Below are 23336 nucleotides of genomic sequence, written 5' to 3' on the forward strand. Positions count from 1 at the left end.
CAGAAGGTCCTTATAAAAGCTCATTGACAATTTAATTATTATTTACGCGTTTATTTTGCTTAGGAGATATTATAAGTTTAATGTAATCAGGTATGTAGCGTCATATTTTTGTTTAGAACTTGTAAACTTTTATATTTGATCATAATGGGGTTAATCGTTTATGTATTACGAGTTTATAATTATTCGAAATTAGAGAATTTTTTTTGTTTTAACTAACCCTTAACCAAGATTAAATTACAATAACTCTGACACTTAAATCTACAAATAGTACAAATACTTTTGTGATTGATATATTACTTAGATAAGCTCTTCTTATCTCATACATTTCAAGGTTTAAGTATATAAATAATGTATTGGATTGTCTCTGTCTCTACTCTGAATTATACAAATTTCTTTATTAGCCTCCTGTGCTATGAAATCCAAAGGATTTCATTTTTGCATGTGATCATAAGTTAAACGCTTTTAATACAAAATTCACTTTGCATACAAAATTGTGTTAAAAAAGCATGTTAAAATACTTCTCTATTGACAAAATAAAGCGTCGATCATATTTCCAGATACGCGTATTCTTAAACATTTTTAGTTACTCGAAATGACCCTTTTTCCACTTATTAATCTTTGTTAATCACAAAAATTCAATAAGTCAACGTCCACGATAGGAAAGCCATGACTCATGCGCGTACGCATAGTTGTTTATCGACTCAAAGAAATGCAAAAACACAAGGAAATCGCTATTACGAAGAATGCTTATTTTTGTCACGCTCAATCGAATTCTGAAAAGTTTAATAAGACTTATGAAACGATGCCAAGAGTTTTTATAAGAATTGCTATCTTGACAATATATTTATAGTGAAACAGTTACGATAGATTCTTTAGAAAGATATGACAATTCCTTTAAATAGAAATTTTGAATACTAATTGTATGTGGAATGAAGACAAATATTTAAGCCGTTTTTGCAAATTATTTTGATTGTACTTTTTTGATTGATCTTTTAAAAACTTTGTTGCTTATTTCCAACTAGTGTCTAAACAGAATCTGACCCAGAGAAACTGAGTTTGATTCCTGGTGAATCAACCGTCGTGTGACTTTAGCTGAATGCTAATCACCTTGCCTAATAATTACGCGTGATTTTATAACTTATGAACGAAATCTACTACAGTTCATCATCAACTGTCAGATATTATCTTATTATCAGAAACCTCACAATTGCCTCATCCAATGCATATTGTCTACTGTTTTATAAATAAAAAAATAGTGCGTGCGTACAAAGTACACATGTCAAAAGAAAATTCTTTGGCAAATTAATTTTTAAGTCTTGTTCATATTTATAAAAATCTAAAACGTTAGAGATTCCGAGATTTAGAGGGAGGGAAAAAGGAAGATATGTCGTAGGAATTTAATTGTCAATAAAATAATAAGTGTCGAAAATTAATACAAATTATATTCTTTTATTTTATTTATTTCTTCGATAAAAAACACGTGGCATTTTAATTTACAATTCGTTATTTGAGATTTCAATAAATTATTTTGCATAAAATATAAAATACTAATATGTATTTCATAAATTCTCTTTACGAAACTTTAATTTTAAAAATAGAATTTCTATAGGTAATTCGCCCTTCTTACTCTCTCTCAATCTGTCTCAATCGCTATCTCCCTTTTCTTCAACAAAAACGCTGCACACTTCGTGACGTTTTTTAAAAATTTTACCCTCATGCGCCTAAAGAAGTTTCACTTCAATAAAAGAAAACAATCCTATAATCATTGTAAAAGTTGAAAGAAATTATAAATTAGCATCAATACGTTCACGAGATTCATTTTATATCCCTAATTATTTGCATATATATAGGTATTTAAAAAAAATCAGTTACAATATATATTTTAAAGACTAATACACTTTTGCAGGAATTAAACACACAACGTTTATAATGTTTTTAACGTTTCCTGCTCAGATGATGATGATGATTAATTTCTAGGCTGTCGCGTATAAATTCTGTATTGTCACTGCATTATGATAAATAAAAGACTGTAGTTGGAATAGCTTAACATTAACGGCGGGACTAATTCCTAAAATTCGAGTATTTACTCATTTATTACTTAAACGCTGAGGAAACTTTTTTTTTCGGGAAAGCGGACGGAACGCCTCTATTGCAAGCAGTTAGTTTAAAATAAATAAAATTGGTATTTTACAGTAAAAAATTGTATATTTCTCTAAAATAGACTAGTTCACTTACATACTAAATACAGCCCATGCTTTGTCTTACTTAAAACATATAGAGTTATTTAGAAATATAAAATATATTATATTCAATGATATAGTAATGTACAATTGAAAATTGTATAGGCAATATTAAATTCATCTAGAAAATTAATTTAAAAAATTAGTACATATTCATAAAAAATAAAACGTTATTGAGATTCCATCATATATAAAGCGTAATTTTAACTTTCAATAGCAATTGTCCATTTCTAAATTTACATTATTATATTCTCGTAATTTCACAGACCATTAATTTTAACATAGTTTTTTACATTCAGTTAAAAAGGAGTATTAGTGACAAGAGATTAGCATAAAACGATAAAGATAAAAAACTTAACCATTTAAAAATAATGATTATTGTATATTTAAGCATATTCATATACACAGTATGCCCAAATTTGATAATTACCAGATTTATGTCTTTTCAAAGAAAATTGACCAAATATTTGGGTATAAGCCCCAATATATAATCCGTTTATAAATGAGATGTTGGTAACAATTTTTCATAATTATCTAAAGTTTTTGATCACACAGTTCTTTAAATATTAAATAATTTATTTGTACAATTCTATTTAACTCTATTTTGCACTAAAATGTGGCACAATTGCAGTAAAATAACTTACAAAGAAATTATTAAAGATTGCTTTCTTTGTAAAAGTGAACAAATAAACTTTTAAGAACAACATTTAATTATTTATCCAACGTTTTAGGCGACATCTATGTTAATTGAATGTGCATTTGAAATTTATTATAGCGCCACCTAGCGGTTATTTACCCAAATACCCGTTCACTTCAATGTGTAAAGTATTGGGTCCGTATTCTAAAACGACAACTCGCATTCAAATCTAGTTTTCAGAGATTTTTGTTTTATATTGACATATTTGACAATTTTGATCATCTTCCGTTTAAAATAAACTCTGAACTAAATTGACGCAATTTTACACTTAACTTTTTGGCAATTGTTTGTTTGACTATACGTAAATAGATGTAATAGGAACCATTAGTAATTTTGGATTGTGTATGCTGTATTGTCCGATTTACATAACTCGACGTTACGTATACTTTTCAGATCGTGGTTAAATACATTTAATTATATATGTTGTACTCAAATAAATCTACCACAATATTACAATATTATTCATATAGGTACAATTACATATATATATTTTGAATTTTTGTATGTAACAGCAATTTTTTAGGATTTTTTCATTTTAATCCCTTTAGTCATAGCTTTGACTGTAACTTATTGTACATTCGTAACTATTATATAAAAATACATTTCGAATTGTAATCCTAATTCGGGTATTCCGCCCGTCACATTTAATTACCTAAACTACATTACCCAAATATCTCTACATCGTATATGCACTATGTTACTAGTTAGTCTAATAATTCTAGTCACTGTTAAAAGACAAACCTAAATTGGTTTGATAATTAATTCCTAGTTTATGAGCAAAAAATAATACATTAATTTTTCAAAATTCGTATAAATGTCTAACTTCAAAATCACTGATTATTCGATAAAATGCAAAGTATCAAAAATCTATGCATTTATTTGTGGATTCTTATAATAATTTTGGCTTTCGTCTAATTAATCTAAATACGGTAATAAATAATCGTCTACAATGCTTACATTCATATGCCAATTGAAATGGTTAATACCAGGCACCGTGACGATATGAAGACGTCCGCTCTCGTCGAGCGCTCGCAAGCCAATGCGGTCTGACATATAGATGTCCTGCTCACGCATTTCTATCACTGTCTCGTTCATTCCATAGTAACCAAATTGACTGGAATTGTAAAAACATTTATGTTTATGGCAAGTCATTCACACTCATGGTTAAACTTTTGTAATGTTTTTAAAAGGTTTTAATTATCAAAATTTACGTGTAAAAATCAGAAAGTTCGGTGGAATTTTAAAATTATAATTCAAATACAAATTTAAAAGCGTTTCTATCACGTGATATTCGATCGGATAAAGGATATATTTTTTAAATTATTATTATATAATATGTTAATACTTAATAGTATATTCATATATATAATAGTTTGGGTTATGCAAAAGGTATATACTAAACCAATTATGTTATTATTTGTATAAGCACGTTGGCTTGGCTAAAACTATGAGCAATTTTTTACCAAAGTCACTACAAAAATATAATTGAACATAAACTTTTTACATAAGTGTAAAAAATGTGGTTGCAGCTAAAAGAGATCGCTTAGGTATATGGCCGCCCGGTGTACCATTTTTTTAAATTGTCAAAAAGTCTATTGTTTATATTATTATTTAATTCTTTGTAATTTAAAAAAAATTAAACCAAAATATTTTACATTCCACACGAACCTTTCATTTAAATAAATATTTGCAAAAAAACATGATGAATTGATTGCGTCAACGCAATTAAAGTATAAATAAATATGTTAGAGTCTTTGAGGAGTTTGTCTCTTCATAAATAATACCTGCTCTGCCAAGGAGTAATAACTTGATCATCTGGTCCACCAATTAAAACAAGCCGCTTCAAACTCAATATATTGTTCTTAAAATCATTTGATTTTGCAGACCTGGATTTAACAACTACTGTTAGTTCGCAGAAAAATACAAAAAGTTCAGGTTCCACCGAGATTTGAACTCGGATCGCTGGATTCAGAGTCCAGAGTGCTAACCATTACACCATGGAACCGATGACAAGGATGTCCAAATTTCAATTCAACAGGCACATATTTCCACTATCAAATTAAAAAAAACGTTAATTTTCTATCTTATCGAAAAAACAAGAAAAAATTAAAAAAAAAAACATTTTAAAACCTAAATTGAGCTATAAAAATATTTTAATTACAGCGCCATCTTGTGATGATATTAGTTGTTAAATATCAATACACTACAATAGACCATAAAAATAAATAATTATAGGTATGATAATACTTACAGGATATGATTATTAATATAAGGCAGATAAACACTATATTCGTCATACAACGTCTGATGATAGGGGTCCTTCCAGTAGTTCCCGACAGATGTGTGTTGACCAACTCTTGAGTAGAATAATTCATAAGCCGACTCCTTAACTAAACCAGGAAATACGACGTGAAGGAAGCCAGCTGAAAAACACATTTTTTCAACAATTCTTTCTTGAAAAAAATCCTTTTTTTTAAAGGTTGCACCACATAACACACAATCACATACATACAAATCACTAGTTAAAAATATTTATACAGAATTTGTAGTTATCGTTAACACAATAGTGATAATAATTTTAATCATACAAATAGACATGGAACTCATAGAACTCTTTGACTGAGTCATAGATGGGGTAACAGAATTTCCTACATATGGCAATTAAAACAATATATCATATAAGAAAAACCAAAAATTTTTAAGAATTGACTCATTCACAAGTTATTGCAAAGTGTGCAACACAGCCGTTAAGATTCTAAAATATTTTGAAACCTATCTTACCTCCATACTGACCGGCTTGGGGAGAGCTGAGAGATATAAAAGTGCTCACCGAGACATTTGGGAATGTTTGCACAATACCCCGAGCAACAAGACCTCCTTGGGAGTACCCTGGAATTTTTGAATTCACTATTATGAAAGGTTTAGGTGTAGTAATTTCATAACAATAAAGTAATAAATAAAAAACTATGCCATAAGTGAACTTATTCATGGTAAAATTGAAATATATATGTTAACGTAAAATTGTAAAAACCGTTAGATTGTAATCTATCTCGCGAGATTATAAACTGTAGAAAGATTGTGAACCTCAGCCTACTGCTTACAATTTAACGTATTATTATTCGGTAGATTGTACTACACTAACTTAGTTATCATTCAAACTTCTTTGATCAATTACAGATTAATTTTACTTTCCAACAATTTCATATAACTACCGAATAATAATACGTTAAATTGTAAGCAGTTCATTGAGGTTCACAATATTTCGACAGTTTATAATCTCGCGAGATAGATTACAATCTAACGGTGTTTAAAATTTTACGGTGACATATACAAGACAAATTTTATAATATTATGTAATATAAGAATAAAGTTACTATTTTGGCAATATTATCAGTTTGAATTCATTTACAGTTACTGTTGTCACTATACATGTACCATTATTTTCATGTAGTAACATCAAATTAATACATGTGTAATGTTTCCTATTGTTAAATTATTTACTAAGAGTACATATGTACATATGTAAACCAAGGACAAATGTTTGATGATTATATATAGTATATTAGTGATAAATTATTTACAAAACAAGGTCATTTCAATACCATTGACATCATTTAGTTTATGATAGTGACTTCATAGTGTTTTTGTGAAACAAACATTGCAAAAATTGTCTATGACAGAAAATGTTATCACTTGCATGGACTATAAATGGATCATGAGTACTGAGTCACTTGTTTCTACAATGTCAAACAGCTTGGGCTGTCTCAATATAGAGTAAACTATATCTTATGCGACTTTTGGTATATATTAAAAAAAATACTTATAAAAATTGTTGTAAAGGAACAAAAAATATTAATACTAATCCCTCTGTGAGATACCATTTGATGTTTCTCCGATATGTTTATTTTTATTAAAACCAATATCCAAAAGAGTAATAAGAATCAGTTAAGTTGTTTTACCAATTAGATTAATTCCTTCAGGATAATGACTAGATATATTAGCTACATCTTGACCAATTTCCAACACTTGATGCCACATGGTTTCCAAACTCGACCAACTCTCAAATCTATTAACATTATAGACTTTAGTGCCAGGATGTTTCTGTAAATAGAGTAGTATTAAGTAATAAAATAAGCTTTGTATGAGGAAACTTATATTTAAACCACATGAAATAAATTAATATTAGTTTGGAAAACGTGGAAAATATGATAGGATTTAATAGGAGTAGGAGAAATAATATTATGTTGGAATAAGCGGACAAAAAAATATTCTCTCTCTAAGGATCTTAACAATTTACTACAACATAATTTATGCAGACTTTATTTATATATAGTTTCTGAGAAAACATAGCATTTATTTAAATTTGATTTTTTTTATTAAGATAAAATGTGTTAAGACGTCAACCAAAACTTTCAATATCGCACGTCACTTGAATAAGGTTCGGTAAAAATAATTATTAAGTACTTAGTTACCTCTTGAATTCTCCTAGAGATTATTTCCATACTTCCACTTCCCGTCATAATTCCATGAATTAAAACCACTGGTTTATATGCATAGCTGCAGCTAAAAAGCATCCAAAACGCGACAAGATGCTGAAAACTCATCATCAGAACAAAGAACGAACCAATTGTATCAATAATCAACTGTTTAACCCTGATATAAATTACTTAATTTTCACCAATAATAATCATAACTATGTTATTTTGAACACGTCCGTTGCCAATTTTTTAACTTAAAGTAAATTGATTAATAAAATTAAAATAAACTGATTAATGAATTTTGAAAAATATTTAATTACTTAATACAAATTACAAACTAACTCTAAGTACCAGAGCGTGTGACAACGTCTGTCTGTACTCTGTAGAGTGTAGAGTGTAGACTGTAGAGAAGCGCTAGTGATTGGGCGCTCGCTGATTTAAAGCCATCATTTCCCTAGAATTGTCAAGTGTCATGTAGCCATTGTCAATTATCACTTGTCACTTTCGACTTTCGAGTTTCGAGAGAGACAGTGAACCTGAACAGTCACTTCACAGTTCACACTTGAATTTGAATATTATGAATTGAATGTGCGAGCCGCGCACGTGCTAGTTTAACAAGTAAATTTAAAATTCATATATTTGTTTTGACTGAAAAGGAAAACTTCAAACGAATAATTATAAAAATATAATAATTTGATGGTGGTAGTAAGTTGCATATGACAATACATCGTATTGCAATATAATTGCGGGGTATGTTACTTAGCACTTTGTTTATTAGGTTACAAAAAGCTTATTTATATTGTTATTTTGTCTTTTTTAGAAATCCTGCAGTTAAAAATGGCCTCGACATCGCTCAGTGAACAGTTGAAGAAGTTAACAACACCACAAACGTCTATCTACAAAGATGATAAAAAGCGTGTGTCTCTATTATTCGACCCAAAAGAAGCTGCATTAAAAGATCGTGAAACTTTCTATGAAATTGGTCTAAGCGGTCTTCATGAACTAATAGCATTGTATGAAGGTTTTCGCGTGTATGAGGATTCACTATTTAGCCTTTCCTCCAAAGACTTTGAAAGAGCTGTGCAAACTAAGGAAGTAAATATTAACTTGGATCAAACTATTGAAAAGATTCTTCTAGAACTTTCACCATACATGCTTCTACAGTCCTCCCACAAAGCTTTAGAATGGCTAGTTAATAGGTACCACATCCATGAGTACAATCAAGATGCCATAATGGCTCTCATTCTTCCCTACCATGAGACAAAAATATTCATCAGATTTGTGCAGATAATGAACAGTAGCTCAAAAAAATGGAAATGGCTAGAACCTGTTAAACAACATGGTATTCCCTTGTCAAAGTTAGTGTTGCACAAGCAATGCATGTCTAATGTCAGTACCTTACAATTTATTGCTAGAAGTACTTTAAAATATGTTGCTCATTTTGGGGAAAGGGCAACACAGTTAAATACAGTTTTCGCATTTTTCTGCTCAACTGCAATTGGTTGTATGCATAATTGTCAAACTATCTCTGAAGCTATATTGACTGCATTATTACCTACTTTGATCAGCGCATTGGAATCACCTATTGATGATTTTAGATCTAGTGCCTATATAATTTTAGGCTTCTTAACAACTAAAGCAAAATTGAAGAAAAAGATGGTAAAGGAAATAATGGATAAGCTCCTATCTTCAGAATTTGAAATCACTCAAGACGTAGTCTTACTGATGAATCTTATTTACACTAACCAAAAACACATAACAAAAATGTCTGATGACCTTTTAAACAACATTTCTCTAGACTTACTGTCTACTATTTGCAGTTTTTTGAAAATACTAAGCCAAGGAAATATTAATATTTTACCATTTATATTGGCTTTTCTCTCTGGAGTGTTAAGTAAGATTCAGCTAAGTAGTGAAGAATTCATAGTGTTTTCAAAACTTCCAACATTCTTTATTGATCAAGTGGATTTGAAAAGTCAGCAGCCTCAGAAGATAATTGAGTAAGTTTTTTATTCTAATCAGTTCATATAAATTTATTATTAAAATCAACAAGGCAAAAACTTTATTTATTTTATTATATGCTTGTAAATTACATCTGATGACAAGTAAAGAACCTATTTTATTCTAAATATATCAGACCTTGAGTCATTCAAATAAAAATCTTAAATTCAATTAAACACACACTTAATATTTCTCATATTCCAATTATTTGAATTTAAGAGTGGCTGTGAATAAGCATAAAGGTATTGCAACAGTGTTCTTTAAATTTCAAAATTAAAATAACTGTTGTTTATGATCAAAACTTAACAACAAGGTTACATTATATACATATAAAACCGTATATAACCCGTAAATCATACAATTTTATCTTATAAATTTTTCAGATGTGTCCTTAATGCCTGGATAGCACAAAATAAATCCCAACCAGCTGATGATGAAGGCAGTGATTTAGAAATTATAAGTGATGATAATGATTTCTCGTGCAAGCTTCTAGAATGGTATTCAATATTTTTCAAAGACCTTGAAAGTAAATACCCTGATGCATTTGACAAAGTAATCAAAAAAGAAATGAGCTCTGATAATAAACTGCGTAAAGCATGCCTTTCTAAAGTGTTAGGATTCAATCCAGCTATTGCTCATAAGGTTGGTGGGGCTTACTTGTTTGAAAATTTAAATCATCCTAATCCTGAAATCCGAAGAGAAGCCGTTACTTTTATTACTAAAGAATTCAAATCACTTCATCTTAAAAGCAAAGAGTTTGTTAAAGATTCAATTGTTAATCGATTACATGATGACGACCCAGGTGTTGTTAGAGAAGTTTTGTCAATACCTGATACCGATTTAAATGAAATACTTGATGAGGTTGATTTGTCCAATGTTTTCACACACATATTATCCCAAAAATCTAAACAATGGAAACCTGTAATCAAACAAGCTATTTTAAAAATGTGTAAAATAGATAATCTTCCGGTGAACCATGATACTCTTTTATCACTTATGCCATATCTCTTTCCCTTTGATCATGCAAGTTGTCAAATTACTTGGCACATTTTATCTTCATCTTGGGGCAATAAGCTTGGTTTGGTTAAATTGATTGATGCTGATAACTCTGTGCCTGATAAACCTCAAGTTCTCAGACAATTAATATTTAAAGCTTTGTTTATAAATCATTCAATACAAATTTATGACATATTGGATATTACTCGATTAAATAGGAATAAAACAACCGATGTTGTATTCTATTTGCTTTTAAAAACATGTTCTATACAACATACCCCAATTGAAGACGTCATTACCATCCTAGATTTGTTGTTGGAATCAGTTGAAAAAAGAACAATCATCTCCAGTGAAATAAGTAATGTATTCAATGATGGAACAGTTTTGGAATTGATAAAGCTTGCTAAACAAGATGAAATTTTGTTTGAATTATTGGAGTTTATTTTTACTAAAATTACGCAGAGGCTTAATCCTAGTGATGTTAGTAAGCCATGGTGTAATTTTTGTGTCAAACCTAAAAACATTCTAGTGAGACGGCTCTTTGAACTGTTCATAACTGGATGTTCAATACCAGGATACAACGAGACATATATTAAATTACTCCAGCAACTTTTTAAGCAACTGTTCAAAAATGCCAAGGAAAAGTTTGATTTCGTTGCAAACATTGCATGTGGACATATTTTGTATGCAGCAAATCCAAATGAATTAATTAATCCAGCACTGCAGCTAAGATCTTTAAAACTGCTCAGTAATTTTATAAAAGTCCAGAAAGATGAAACATGGCTTTATGACTCTGATGTTCTCATTGTGATGGTTCTAAGTTGCTTAAATCATCCTATTAAATCGATACGCGAAGCTACATTAAATTTTGTAGATATTTTATTACAACAAGCTAAGGACAAAAATTTGATATACATCCAGTTTTTAAGAGATCTGCAAGTACATAAGGAAGAAATGTTGATAGATCATGAACAAGTTTCACAAATAATAAAGAAGATATTAACTGAGCAATCAATTGGAAATAAATTGTCTAGAAAGAACTGTATGCTGAAACTGACAGGAATTATAATCGGTGACACACCAGCTTTTATTAAATCTGCTGTAGTCAAATTGTTGTCCAACATCAATAACGCGAATATATATTCACACATCATACTATCGCTAAAGAATTTACTTGTGGCACTGAAATCTGAGGGAAAGATATTTGACATCTATGAATCGACTTTATTTACAAATGTTCTTAATCACCTGAATGAGAATACAATTTCTGCTATTTCTAAACATGAGGTATGGGAAATAGTGGAAACGTGTTTGAAACAGTACAAAGAGTGTATTTTACAAGACACCATGGAATATACAAGTCCTTGTGTTTTAATATTAAAAGAAATTAATGAAAATGTGTTTGCTAAAGTCCCAGATGATAAATGCAAAGACCTTATCAATTTAATTACAGCAGCTGGTACCTCTAGTAATAATCCCAATATTTCTAGTGTAGCCGCAAAAACTATAAAGAAAATACACATGAAACTTGTAGATTTTAAACCATTACTTGAAAAAATGTTGAATGTATCAGATCCAGCAGATGTGCCAAAGAAGAAAAAATCCACCATATCAATGTATTCCTACCAAGTGGTTGAAACTGATGAGTGGCGTTTAGGCGTAACATTACTTGAATACATACAGAATAAAAGAAAAATGAGCTTAGACAACACCTTTGTGTCCATATTGTTCCAATTGCTCAATAAATGTCAAAGATTTGAAGAGCAATCTTATGTAGAATATACAAAACAGTTAATATTATCTTCACTCTGGTATTATTGCAAGAATTATATAGATGATCAGGATCAGGAACAAGTTAGGGCGTTAAAAAGTGTATTTGACGTAGAATTAATCGTACAATGCATTCGCGGAACACAAAACCCTCAAACAAATCATCACGCATTGATGCTGTTGTCTCAAGCTGCCTATATTTTGCCTGAACAAGTACTTCATCACACAATGGAAATATTCACCTTCATTGGCTCGTCAGTCCTGCGTCACGATGATGCATACAGCTTCCAAATTATAACGAGAATTATAGAGACATTGATTCCTATACTAGTGAAGATGAATAAAAAAGTTCAAGATTATTCAAGGAAGGAATTGGAGCAGCTTCGAAAAAGGGTAGTTCCTGTTCTTCGAATATTTGCAGATGTCGTCTTACATGTGCCAGAACATCGGAGATTACCACTGTATAAAAAGCTGATTGAAACATTGGGCGCAAACGAATTCCTCTGGGTTTTCCTTGCATTGTTGCTTGAAACACACATTAGTCACTTTAACGATGAGAAAAAGAAAGATAATAAACAGACTTCAAAGTCACTGGCTGATAAAGAATCTCCAATAAACCGAATAGATTTTGGACAAAGTATTGTTTTGGAATTCCCTCCTGAGGTTGCTCTAGAAAACTTTATCAAACTGACTGTGTATATGAAATCACTGCCGTTACTCAAAGATGACGATGCTATGGAGACTAGCATAGATCCCAGTGAGATTTTTAGCGTAAACGGACATTCGGCTATACAACTGCGCCATTATAAATACGTTATCGTAACATTTTTGAATACTTGCTTAAGTTTGCCTAGATTCATTGAGCAGTGTAGTCAGGCGACTGAAATCACGGCAATGGAAGTCCACTTTAAATCATTGGTGGTTAATATCCTTACTTTCATTCAAAGTATTACGAAAATAAAAGATGATAAAACCGCAAAGTATTGGCGTGTTATGTTGCATCACAGTTACGATTTCTTAGACCACGTTAATAATTTGCTCTCAGCTCCAATGTTCATATCCGTGATAAGAGGACTCATGGCACATACCTTACAAACTGTCCAAAGAAAATCAATGGAGTTATTGAATTTAAAGATCCAATGTAGTCCGGAGATGTTTGATACGGTGGACCATGAACTGATGTTTTCATTGCTTCCTAGCTTGTTGCGAATTGTTAAAACTATTGGAACAGAAGTGGAAAATGTCGACGAAGCTCAAGATTTGGAGCTTAACCAGCAAACGGCATTACTCTCGCTAAAATTACTTACTCGCATGCTAGCATCTAAAGATCCAGAGGCATTCCAGCCTGTCTTGGAACTTGTAACAGATCAAACATGTAGTTCGGGTATTCCACCAAACGTGATGGCGTCTATTGTGCTCTGCTTAGCTGAGTTATGTGCCAATTTGAAGGCATATTCATTGAGCTCACTTCGCAAATTTATGCCGGCACTTATAAAAGTCCTTAAAAATCAACGTAAAGCAGAAACTCCAGAGTTGGTTCTGCTAAGTACTGTGACCGCAATTTCTAAAATAGTTGAGAGTATGCCGTTGTTCTTAAGCCCATATTTGCAGAAGATAATTTACGAGTATTCAATATTGAGTGCTAAATGGTTAAACAACGACCAGGAGTGCAATAAAGTGTCTGCAATTATTTCTAAATTGTTAACTATAAAGAAAAAGCTTGCAAGTTCAATTCCTCCAAGAGTTCTAATACCAGTTGCGAATGAGACGCACAAATTAATATTGAACAAACGGAAATACGACGCCGTTGCTCCTGTTATGTCATTGTTGGCAGATAGTTTTGCGAACATAACTACAGCCGACTTCACAGCTTTACAGCAAGACTTGACAACTTTCTTCATTTCTGCTCTACAATTACGATGCGATGCAGGTGATATAGATGCTGATTTGATTGACGGAGCGGAAGGTGAAGTCGTAAAAGCTTTGGTATCTCTAGTTCTGAAGTTGTCTGAAACGAGCTTTAGACCGTTTTACTTTAAAATATACGATTGGGCAATAAGAACTAACATTGAAGGACATAAGGAAAGAGCTATTACGTTCTATAGGTAAGATTTAATCACTATTTTATACTGTACCAAATTCACATTTTTTTCCCTGCAACCTTAAATGCTCTTTTCAGATTAAGCAGCGCAATAGCAGATAAACTAAAAGGTTTATTCGTATTATTTGCTGGACACTTCATCAAAAACGCTGCAGAGTTGTTGGACGCTTGTAACAACAGCAAAACTGAACAATTATACTTCGATTCTGAGGAAAAATGCATTATTTTAGTAAATAATATTTTGAAAACATTGCATATTGTGTTTCTATACGATAGCCAGAGTTTCTTAAATAAGAGTCGATTTGAGACGTTAATGCAGCCCGTGGTCGATCAGTTGGAAAATACGTTGGGTGGGATTCCGAACCTTAAGAAAAGGGCAGAAGAAACTATTATCCCTTGTATATCCCAGTTCGCTGTGGCAACTGGCGATGATTCTCTTTGGAAGCTCCTGAATTATCAAGTACTTTTGAAGACGAGGCATAATGATGCAGAAATAAGGTAAGTTTTTTGTTTCATGCAACCCTAAGTCATGGGGCTTGAGGTATATTTCTGAGCCTGTTTCATTGATAATTGTTGTAAGACTACCCGCTGAATTTAACTCTAAACAATTATCGCCGAAAAATGAATTCAGAATTTCCATGTACGCTTTGCCGAACTACTAAGCTACTTGGATGGTACGCTAGTACACAAGGGAATAGAAGAAATAAACGAAATTCTAAGCAATTGACACATCTTATCACGTTAATATTTTGTAATCAATTTCTTGCTTACAGATTAATAGCCCTGGAATGTCTTGTTGCAATAGCAACGCAACTAGGCAGTAACTGGCTCCCTCTATTGGCGGAGAGTGTTCCCTTCTTCGCTGAACTTCTAGAAGACGGCGATCAGAGGATCGAAACTGCAACAAAGAATGCAGTACGGACATTAGAACAGATTTTGGGAGAACCACTTGAAAAATACTTTTAGTGTATATGTTAACAAATAAATAAAATAAATACTGTTAGCGTATTTGTATGGCTTTTTATCAGGAAATCCCAAAAATCTTAATACAATATCGAATTATCAGTTCTTAGTTAGAAAAAACTATTCGTCAATTAGTAAATCTAGGGTCCCATTATTTTATCAACCGGTGAAGTTCATGACATGGTGAAAGTCGACGTCATGATGTTGTATATTACGTGTAGATGGCGCTATCTTCAAAGCGTTTCAAAAATACTTAAGCAGGGCTGTGTTATAAGGATCAATATTCATATTATATCAACAATAGACCGCTATTATGATTTTAATGAAGTTGCCTTTGCAAACTTGCATTTTTTTCTACTTTAAGTAATAAATTTAAATATAATTGTTTTTAAATTATTCTATAGACTGATCGTATAGTATTCGATGAAAAATGGTATGATTGTTTATATATAATATAGAATATATTGGAATTTCAGCTTTAAAATTAATGAACAATTCATTTTAATGACTCGTTAATTAATAATTTTAACGACAAATAAATTGACCCTTTAACTTCAAAGCCGTTATAGCAAAATAAGGCAGAGCGTGAACACCTCGAACACAATAAGTTTTAATGAGGAAAGTTTAAAATTAACTCTGTACCTAAGTAATTATTACAAGATTAATGAACTAGTATCTAATAATTTTCCAAGTAATAACTATCAATAACATTTTATTAATGTAACAAAGCTCTAATTATCAGTTTGAACTAACTATTTGGAACTTGTTAAAAGTTTAAAAATTGTCATGAGTAAGTATTACGCATCGTAGCAAATACTGCTAAGACGATACAACTTTTATAAGACGAGTAAGTATCTTCTATTTACCTATAAAAAAATAACGGTCGTGCGCTTTAATGGAACAAACATCTTTCCGAAGCTTTGCTGAATTCACAAAGGCCCTACACTTTTGCTTAAACCAACAGTTTTAAAAATTATGAATTCAAAACATAACTAAATGATTTAAATAATTTTGTGTAAGTATGAATATGTAGAAGGCACTAATTCATACTGTTATATAAAGCCTTAATTTGACCTTACATGGATAAGTTCGCTTTGAAGAAAAAAGCTAAGTAAGATCTAGCTATCTATCTATAGATAAGATTTTCAGAGCTCGTTATTGAATTTCATTAGACGATCTTTTGTTAGTGAGTTGTTTGAGTTTAAATCCAGTACAAAGTGGTTACCAACATTAAGAAACTAACTTAGAACAAGGAAACAATTCAATCAAGTTTAGGCATGCTAACTTACCATTTGTTGTGGTGAGTTTGTTTCATGTGTAAATAGCGAGTCTTCGGCCAAACAATATTAGGTACGTTTTCTCTAGTAAAAATGTATTCTCTTGAAGGCTCATTAAAAATGTATTTTTACGCCAGAAACCAAACCAACTGTTAGCTGTCACAAAGTTATTCCGATAAGAGATTAATAACATAACTTCAACAATACCGAACTCACGTAAATCAAGCGTCGTATTTTCGCAAAACTTTTCATCATATTATTTTCCAATTTCTACATTACCAACTCATTTTATATTAATTATAAAATTCAGTTGCAGCGTGTTAGCCTAGTGGTTAAGCACGCGATTCTTGGCCCACAGATCGGGTGTTAAAACTCCGTTCACATTGTTTTTTTCTACGTGCACAACATTTGCTCGTACGGTAGTGAAAAATGTCATTAGAGCCATCTTGCCAATGAAACTGATTCAAATAAAAAAATCGACACGTCAAGAATAATTAATAAACATAAATTATTGATGAATTAGATCTATTATGCCCATGCCTTGAGAGTTATAGAACGTAATACTATAACACTTAAGTTAGGTGAGATTTACTTATATATGTATTTACTATGTACGTTAAGTAACGTGCGTGCGAAATGTTAGACTAGAAATTAAAATCTTTTAGTGTAAGAATTAGATCATTGTATTGGATTTGACTTGTAAGTCTTGCCTTAGTAATCTTACCTTACGATCACACATTAAAATAATGTTGCATCACTTTTATTTGCAAAGTGGCACGAAAGTAATGACATTACATTGAATAGCTACGTTACTTGTGTTTATAGTACGTTTAAATGTAAGGTATTCAGTAGTAAATATAGCTAATAAATAATGAACAACAAATCTGCAAGTGAAATTCCCAAAGCAGTTGCACTTGCTTCTTCATTTGCATCACAAGGATCCCCACTATTTTGACTTAGGAAGCTATTCTTAAAACATTTGCATATTCAATAGCATTTACCGTACATTTAGTATGTCTTCCTAGATGTTCACTGTATTCAGAAAAAGTGGTCGACACAAAATTAGCTGATACCAAGCGCTTCCTTCGACCTAAAAAGAGTATCATCAACCACTAGATCCACTGACTGGCTGTAAATTGGTTTTATGAGTTTGTATTCTTATAAAGAAACTCAGATCTGAGCAATAGGAATATAGAAGTAGTCAACCAAAGAACAGATAACGATATTTGGAAGGGCGTTTGTCAATTTATGTACAAGAACTGTGACTGACTCCCACTATTTATAACACATAATGCAAAATCTATGAAATATGATTATATTAAGACACGGTGCATATCCGTGATACACTTACGATGCTTTATTGTTTCATTTATTTATTATTCCAAGAGTCAGCTTCTACTTGTAGTACACACATAAAAATAATAATGAACGTGTTAACCCTATAGCATGAGCCATTTCCGACATCTTACTTTTAATATCAAATAACCTATGTTTTTCGTTGATCTTATTCATAGAAATGGAATTATTTTCTGTTTTCTAAACGCGCTGCATGCGCAAAGACAATTATACGGTCCTTGATTTCACGTTGTCGTCAAATAACAAGAAATAGCTAGCATAAGCTAGCTATAAAGCTACACCAACTTTTCGTGTCAGAGACAGCAGATATCAACAGAAATCTTTAGCAGTAAAAGCATTGTATCATTGTAGAATCTAGAAAAAAGTAACCCTACATTCCATTTCTTTATTTACAACCTGAAATAAAGAAATGAAATGTAGTTGTTGTGTTTTTCAGTTTTTTCTACGGAAACATCCTTGAATCTACGGTTCGTAGCAGACTTCAACAGAAATCGAGCGTTAATCGCGTACAACCAATTCTAATATAACGCTGGTTTAATAGTATGGATTCAATTTAATCAAGTATTATGTAATCGTATTTACGTTAGTTTTGAGTTTACGAACTAATTAAGTTGACACGAGTAACGGCATAACTCGTAAATTAATCATCGTGATGTCGGATTTCAACATGCTTTGTTATTAGAAAACAAGCTGTTTCTCTAGCGAGACATAAGTGTTATTTATTTATTTTATGTAGTTAACAGGATATGTGTTTAAATAAAATAAATAACATTAATTTAGAAGAATTAAGCCATTAACAGATTATAATTATCATATAACACTCTAACTTAACTTCTGCCTCGTAAATCTTTAAAATCACTAATTTTATTAACCTTTTCAATCTTCAAGTACAGTCAGGGTCAAATCTAATCTGTGTTTAACAGTATATGTTTACTATAATTTTGCTTGTCATCCGCTAGAACTTACCCTTCGCCGACTATATTATCATAATGTATATATTTACAGGAAAGGGAAGTGAGGACTCTATATTATAATTGTGACTAATATAAACAATTTTCTTCCGAACAACGCTTGCATATTGTATCAAGCTTACTTCATCTAGTTTTCGTATTAAATCTTTTTTTATTACATAAATGTTTGTGGAGATTTCTATAAAACTAGAGATTCTTTTTGTGTCTTTAATTATCACATATATGTACATTAATATAACATGAATACAGTAAAATTCGACGAAATACAAGGTGTAATTGATAAGAACATATACGGATTCTCAAAGAGAAGTCACAAACTATACAATGAGAAGGCATCCATCCAATTGCATTGCAACTTGAGAGCTGAATGTTCAACTTGTGAAATGCAATTCATCTGTGGCTTCGAGTGCAAAGTTTTTCATAAGTAGCAAGTATTGAACGCGTAAGCCAGAATTAAACTAATTAAACATAGGAAAGTGATTTTATTCTACCGACCCGACCAAGGATCGCCCTCATTATATCGAAATATAATTTTACAGAGAATAAATTAAGTGTATTACTATGGTGTTTGTTTGGTTGTTTGTTTGTTTGGCTTCATAACCACTGGACTGATTTGAGAAATTCTTTCACCATTAGAATCCCACATTAACACATAGGCATGGGATATTAAATATTTTCAAAAACTTCGATAATGAAACCCAAGGTGTGAGAGAAATAGGTACCAATAAAATCTCTGTATGGGAAACGTTGCGGAAACTATTGACAATAGAGTAAAGTTATGTTCTGCAGTTTTATAGGACATATCAATATCTACAAAAGAGTCCGGGATAACATATGTCTAACTATTAAATATTTAATAAAATAAATATCCAGTATTTTTAGATATAAATAAACTTTATTTAAAACAAAATACGGTATAGATATATAAATATTAATAAATACAATTAATACAAAGATGAATATAACTCGGTAACAAATTTAATGAATAAGTTATAGTTATATGTAGTTCTTGAGTTGTTTTTATCAGGGCTAGGGGAATAAATACAGAGTGAAATGAATATGAGACCTAGCGCTAACAATAATGATGACGTATCATAATTGGATTTTTGTTTACATATTTGAGTCATATTTAGCAATCTTCACTTTGAATCTTACCGTAAATGGCTTAGGAACGAACTTTTAATGAGCGACACGGCTAAATACGGCGGTTAGGTTTTTAAACTTTTAACTCCGGTTAAAATTGCATATCATAAATTTTCACATAATGGAAACGATATCTAAATTGGTTTAAGAAATTTGAGAAAATATCATTATTGTGACGACATTCATTACCGAAAATTAATCTTAATACTGAACCCTTTATTAGACTATATGTTTCTTGCATCTTATTTCTTTGAAATGAATGTAAAGCCTATTCAGGTTTCACTGAAATTGACCAACTGCTGATACGGCTCACGTGGCTGTTCCAAATTTTTATAGCTGAAGATGCGCGATACCCTAAAACCTAAGAGTAGCTTTAAATATGTGTGACTAGGTGTAAGTCGTATTTAAGACGTTATTTCATATAAATCAGATTTAAATATTTTTTGTCTTATTCATTTCTCGCATCATCTCAAAGTTGCAATGCCTCCTTCATGTCCTTAATTACTCTGGTGAGCCTGCCCGATAGATTGAGATAATCCGAATTTGAGCCTCTGATCATACCCGTAGGGCTCCGTCTGTTTCCTTAGGTCTCTTGGTGCTGACATCCCGCACTTATTTATATATTCACAATTCTAACTTCTCATATATTTAGTTACCTAATGCAGCTTGCTAATATATATATGTATATATATATATACTCCCGTCATTTATCTTCTAATATAATATAATCTCGTTTATGCCTATTCAGTAAGTCTGAGAATCGGCTACTATGTAACTTTCAAACCTCTTAATGTTAAGGGTGGTCCAGCTCAATAGATAAAATTTTTGTTTTTATTTTTTTATGATACCTACAGCATACAAAAATACATACAACCCTTAATTTTCACCGCTCTACGATCAACCCCTATTTTTTATTTGTTGATTAAAATCTTATGACTTGAACTCTGAGGTTTATATAGAGAAAAATTCACAGAAAAACCTAAAAAGTTTTCATTCCAGAAAACCGAACAGTCTCGGGGGTAGCATAGCAATATGTTCCATGTTGGTATGTACTAAATAGGTAGGCTAAGTAAAATCACGTTAAGGAGAAACGAAGTTCGCAGGTAGCTAGTCTTCTACTATATAAAAATAAGTCGGGGTTTCCTTCCTGACGCTATAACTCCAGAACGCACGAACCGATTTCCACGGTTTTGCATTCGTTGGAAAGGTCTCGGGCTCCGTAAGGTTTATAGCAAAGAAAATTCAACAGAAAAGCGGGATCACCAAACGAAATGTTACATAAAACGAAGCCATCTGGTGGCGAAACGGAGTTCGCCGGGTTTGCTAGTTACATATAAATTTCTAAACACATTTCACAGTTCACTGGCTGGCAAGCTTCACAGAGACCTGTGACTGCCATATAGATTTTTGTGTGTGGGCTTATACACCTTTTTATGTTTCTTCACAATACTTATACTCATTAATGTATAAGCAAGTCGTAGAAAAATCCGTTAGTTCAGTCACACAGTTAATCACTAGGCAAAGCTCTATTATATACAGTAGGTAACACAAAATTCTTTTATATAAATTTGATCTAATATTGAATTATCTTATTGGATCGAATATTGAGGTAAAAATGAATATTGTAATCGAATGTGGCTCACGCATTCCTTTGACATATCTGAATATTGAATTTGTTACGTCGTTAGATGAACAGCTGATCCTCTCTTTGTCAATACATATTAATATGAATAAAATTGACTATTTCTACCACTTCCATTTATTTTTGGCATGAATAAACTGTTCCGAGAGAGCAGTGTTGGCCTAGTGGCTCCAGCGTGCGACTCTCATCCCTGAGGTCGTAGATTCGATCCCCGGCTGTGCACCAATGGACTTTCTTTCTATGTGCGCATTAACGTTTGCTCAAACGGTGTAGGAAAACATCGTGAGGAAACCGATGTCCAACCATGTCTAAGACCCAAAAAGACGACGGCGTGTGTCAGGCACTGGAGGCTGATCACATACTTGCCTATTAGATTGAAAAATGATCATAAAACAGATTCAGAAAACTGAGGCCCAGACCTAAAGAGGTTGTAGCGCCACTGATTTTGAAACTGTTGTTTAAAAGAAGAGTACCTACCTCTTTCAGAATCTTTTCATTGTCATCCCTTATTAATTTCCAATGTTTAAAATCAAAAGATTCTTTCAAATTCTGTAAAAATAAACGTAACGTTCAGACACCTGTCGTTCGGATTTTTTCTTACAACAGAATGAACGCTACTTTTTCAGTAGTTGGCTGATTAATTTTAATAAAAGGGTTGTTAAGCGCCTATCGCGTAACCGCATTGTTAGCGAATAACTATTTTTAAATAGGAAATACTATTGTCTTTTATTAACATAACTTTTACACTTTTTTAACGGATTGCTATGTATTATATGTAAAATAAGTCAATAATATTACATAGCTTCAATCCGTTAAAAAGTGTTTTCTTTAAATAGGAAATACTAGTAAAAACTAAAATTTGTAGTTGGCAGTGTAATAATTTTATTATTTTTTGTATAATTTATGTCAACAGTAATTGTCTATATTATATAATATAACAAAAACGTTACATTTATTTCAATCGAATAATCTAATCTTAATTCTACTATAATTTGTTTCATATTTAAAGTTGTAAAACTGTTTCGTTGTTTTGTGTACATGACAGGTTAGACACTGGACTACGAATATTTTCAATAAAATTCTTCAAAAAGCTTTAAATGTGTTGCATCCGTTTCTAGATTCATCTCCTGATTGCAAGGTTCCATGGTGTAATGGTTAGCACTCTGGACTCTGAATCCAGCGATCCGAGTTCAAATCTCGGTGGGACCTACTGTTTTTACTTTTAATTACAAATTACTTACATTGTTGTATGTCTTCAACGGGCTATTCTCAAATGTAAAATGTATTTCATTAAGCAAAATTATGACATTGTTTTTTAACCTTAAATATATAAGTTTATATCAATTCTGATATAATTGTATATAGTTTTAAACCTTAATATATTTTTTGATATTTCGGTTCCTTTAATTTATAATTTAAATCGTACACCACACTTATACTCATTCCTTTAAAATAATTTAGACTTCCTAATTCAAAAGTAGCTAATACATATGTACGTATAGTTATTAATATGTATTATTAATTTACAGCTTATATGCCGAACACTAATTATTATGTACAGTCTAACTTACTTACTTCCTTAAACTACTAACAAATATAATTACTACTTAAACAATAAAAGCAACTTACATTCCCAAATCTGTCACAATTATATCCAGTTCTGGTGCAGAACTGAGGTTACTGTTCAGCGAAATCATAAGT

The 23336-nt window shown here is 31.4% G+C and overlaps 2 protein-coding genes and 2 non-coding genes across 5 annotated transcripts; 2 read left to right on the forward strand and 2 right to left on the reverse strand.

The window, feature by feature from the left end:
• Positions 1-3449: 3449 nt before the first annotated feature.
• LOC125051246 (lysosomal thioesterase PPT2 homolog) lies at positions 3450-7803 on the reverse strand. The gene is made up of 6 exons (XM_047651458.1): positions 7410-7803; positions 6897-7038; positions 5719-5826; positions 5189-5360; positions 4722-4823; positions 3450-4051 (listed from the first exon to the last, which is right to left on the reverse strand). The coding sequence occupies exons 1-6, from the start codon at positions 7542-7544 to the stop codon at positions 3853-3855; spliced, it is 858 nt and encodes a 285-aa protein (XP_047507414.1). The 5' UTR covers positions 7545-7803; the 3' UTR covers positions 3450-3852.
• Trnaq-cug lies at positions 4871-4942 on the reverse strand. Its single transcript has one exon. It is a non-coding gene; the product is annotated as a tRNA-Gln (tRNA).
• A 167-nt stretch (positions 7804-7970) lies between the features above and the next one.
• Positions 7971-17608, forward strand: LOC125050842 (HEAT repeat-containing protein 1 homolog). Of its 2 annotated transcripts, XM_047650896.1 has the most exons (5): positions 7975-8165; positions 8236-9415; positions 9800-14287; positions 14362-14781; positions 15057-15287. In XM_047650896.1, the coding sequence occupies exons 2-5, from the start codon at positions 8253-8255 to the stop codon at positions 15247-15249; spliced, it is 6264 nt and encodes a 2087-aa protein (XP_047506852.1). In that variant the 5' UTR covers positions 7975-8165; positions 8236-8252; the 3' UTR covers positions 15250-15287. The 2 variants fall into 2 exon arrangements, with proteins under 2 accessions (XP_047506853.1, XP_047506852.1); XM_047650897.1 differs by lacking the exons at positions 14362-14781; positions 15057-15287 and adding an exon at positions 17549-17608 and having other exon boundaries at positions 7971-8165; positions 9800-10058.
• Positions 17609-22772: 5164 nt separating this feature from the next.
• Positions 22773-22844, forward strand: Trnaq-cug. The gene has a single exon. It is a non-coding gene; the product is annotated as a tRNA-Gln (tRNA).
• The last annotated feature ends 492 nt before the right edge of the window (positions 22845-23336 follow it).

Source organism: Pieris napi, chromosome 7, assembly GCF_905475465.1.
Source record: "Pieris napi chromosome 7, ilPieNapi1.2, whole genome shotgun sequence".
Classification (NCBI taxonomy): domain Eukaryota; kingdom Metazoa; phylum Arthropoda; class Insecta; order Lepidoptera; family Pieridae; genus Pieris; species Pieris napi.

Bases quoted from the DNA above. Each gene is read 5' to 3' on its own strand.
- LOC125050842 (XM_047650896.1), top strand. From the start codon at position 8,253: ATGGCCTCGACATCGCTCAGTGAACAGTTGAAGAAGTTAACAACACCA. The intron at 9,416-9,799 runs GTAAGTTTTTTA...TAAATTTTTCAG, and splicing joins CAGCCTCAGAAGATAATTGA to ATGTGTCCTTAATGCCTGGA. The intron at 14,288-14,361 runs GTAAGATTTAAT...TGCTCTTTTCAG, and splicing joins AGAGCTATTACGTTCTATAG to ATTAAGCAGCGCAATAGCAG.
- LOC125051246 (XM_047651458.1), bottom strand. From the start codon at position 7,544: ATGATGAGTTTTCAGCATCTTGTCGCGTTTTGGATGCTTTTTAGCTGC. The intron at 7,039-7,409 runs GTAACTAAGTAC...CTCTATTTACAG, and splicing joins TCTCTAGGAGAATTCAAGAG to AAACATCCTGGCACTAAAGT. The intron at 4,052-4,721 runs GTATTATTTATG...TTACAATTCCAG, and splicing joins ATTACTCCTTGGCAGAGCAG to TCAATTTGGTTACTATGGAA.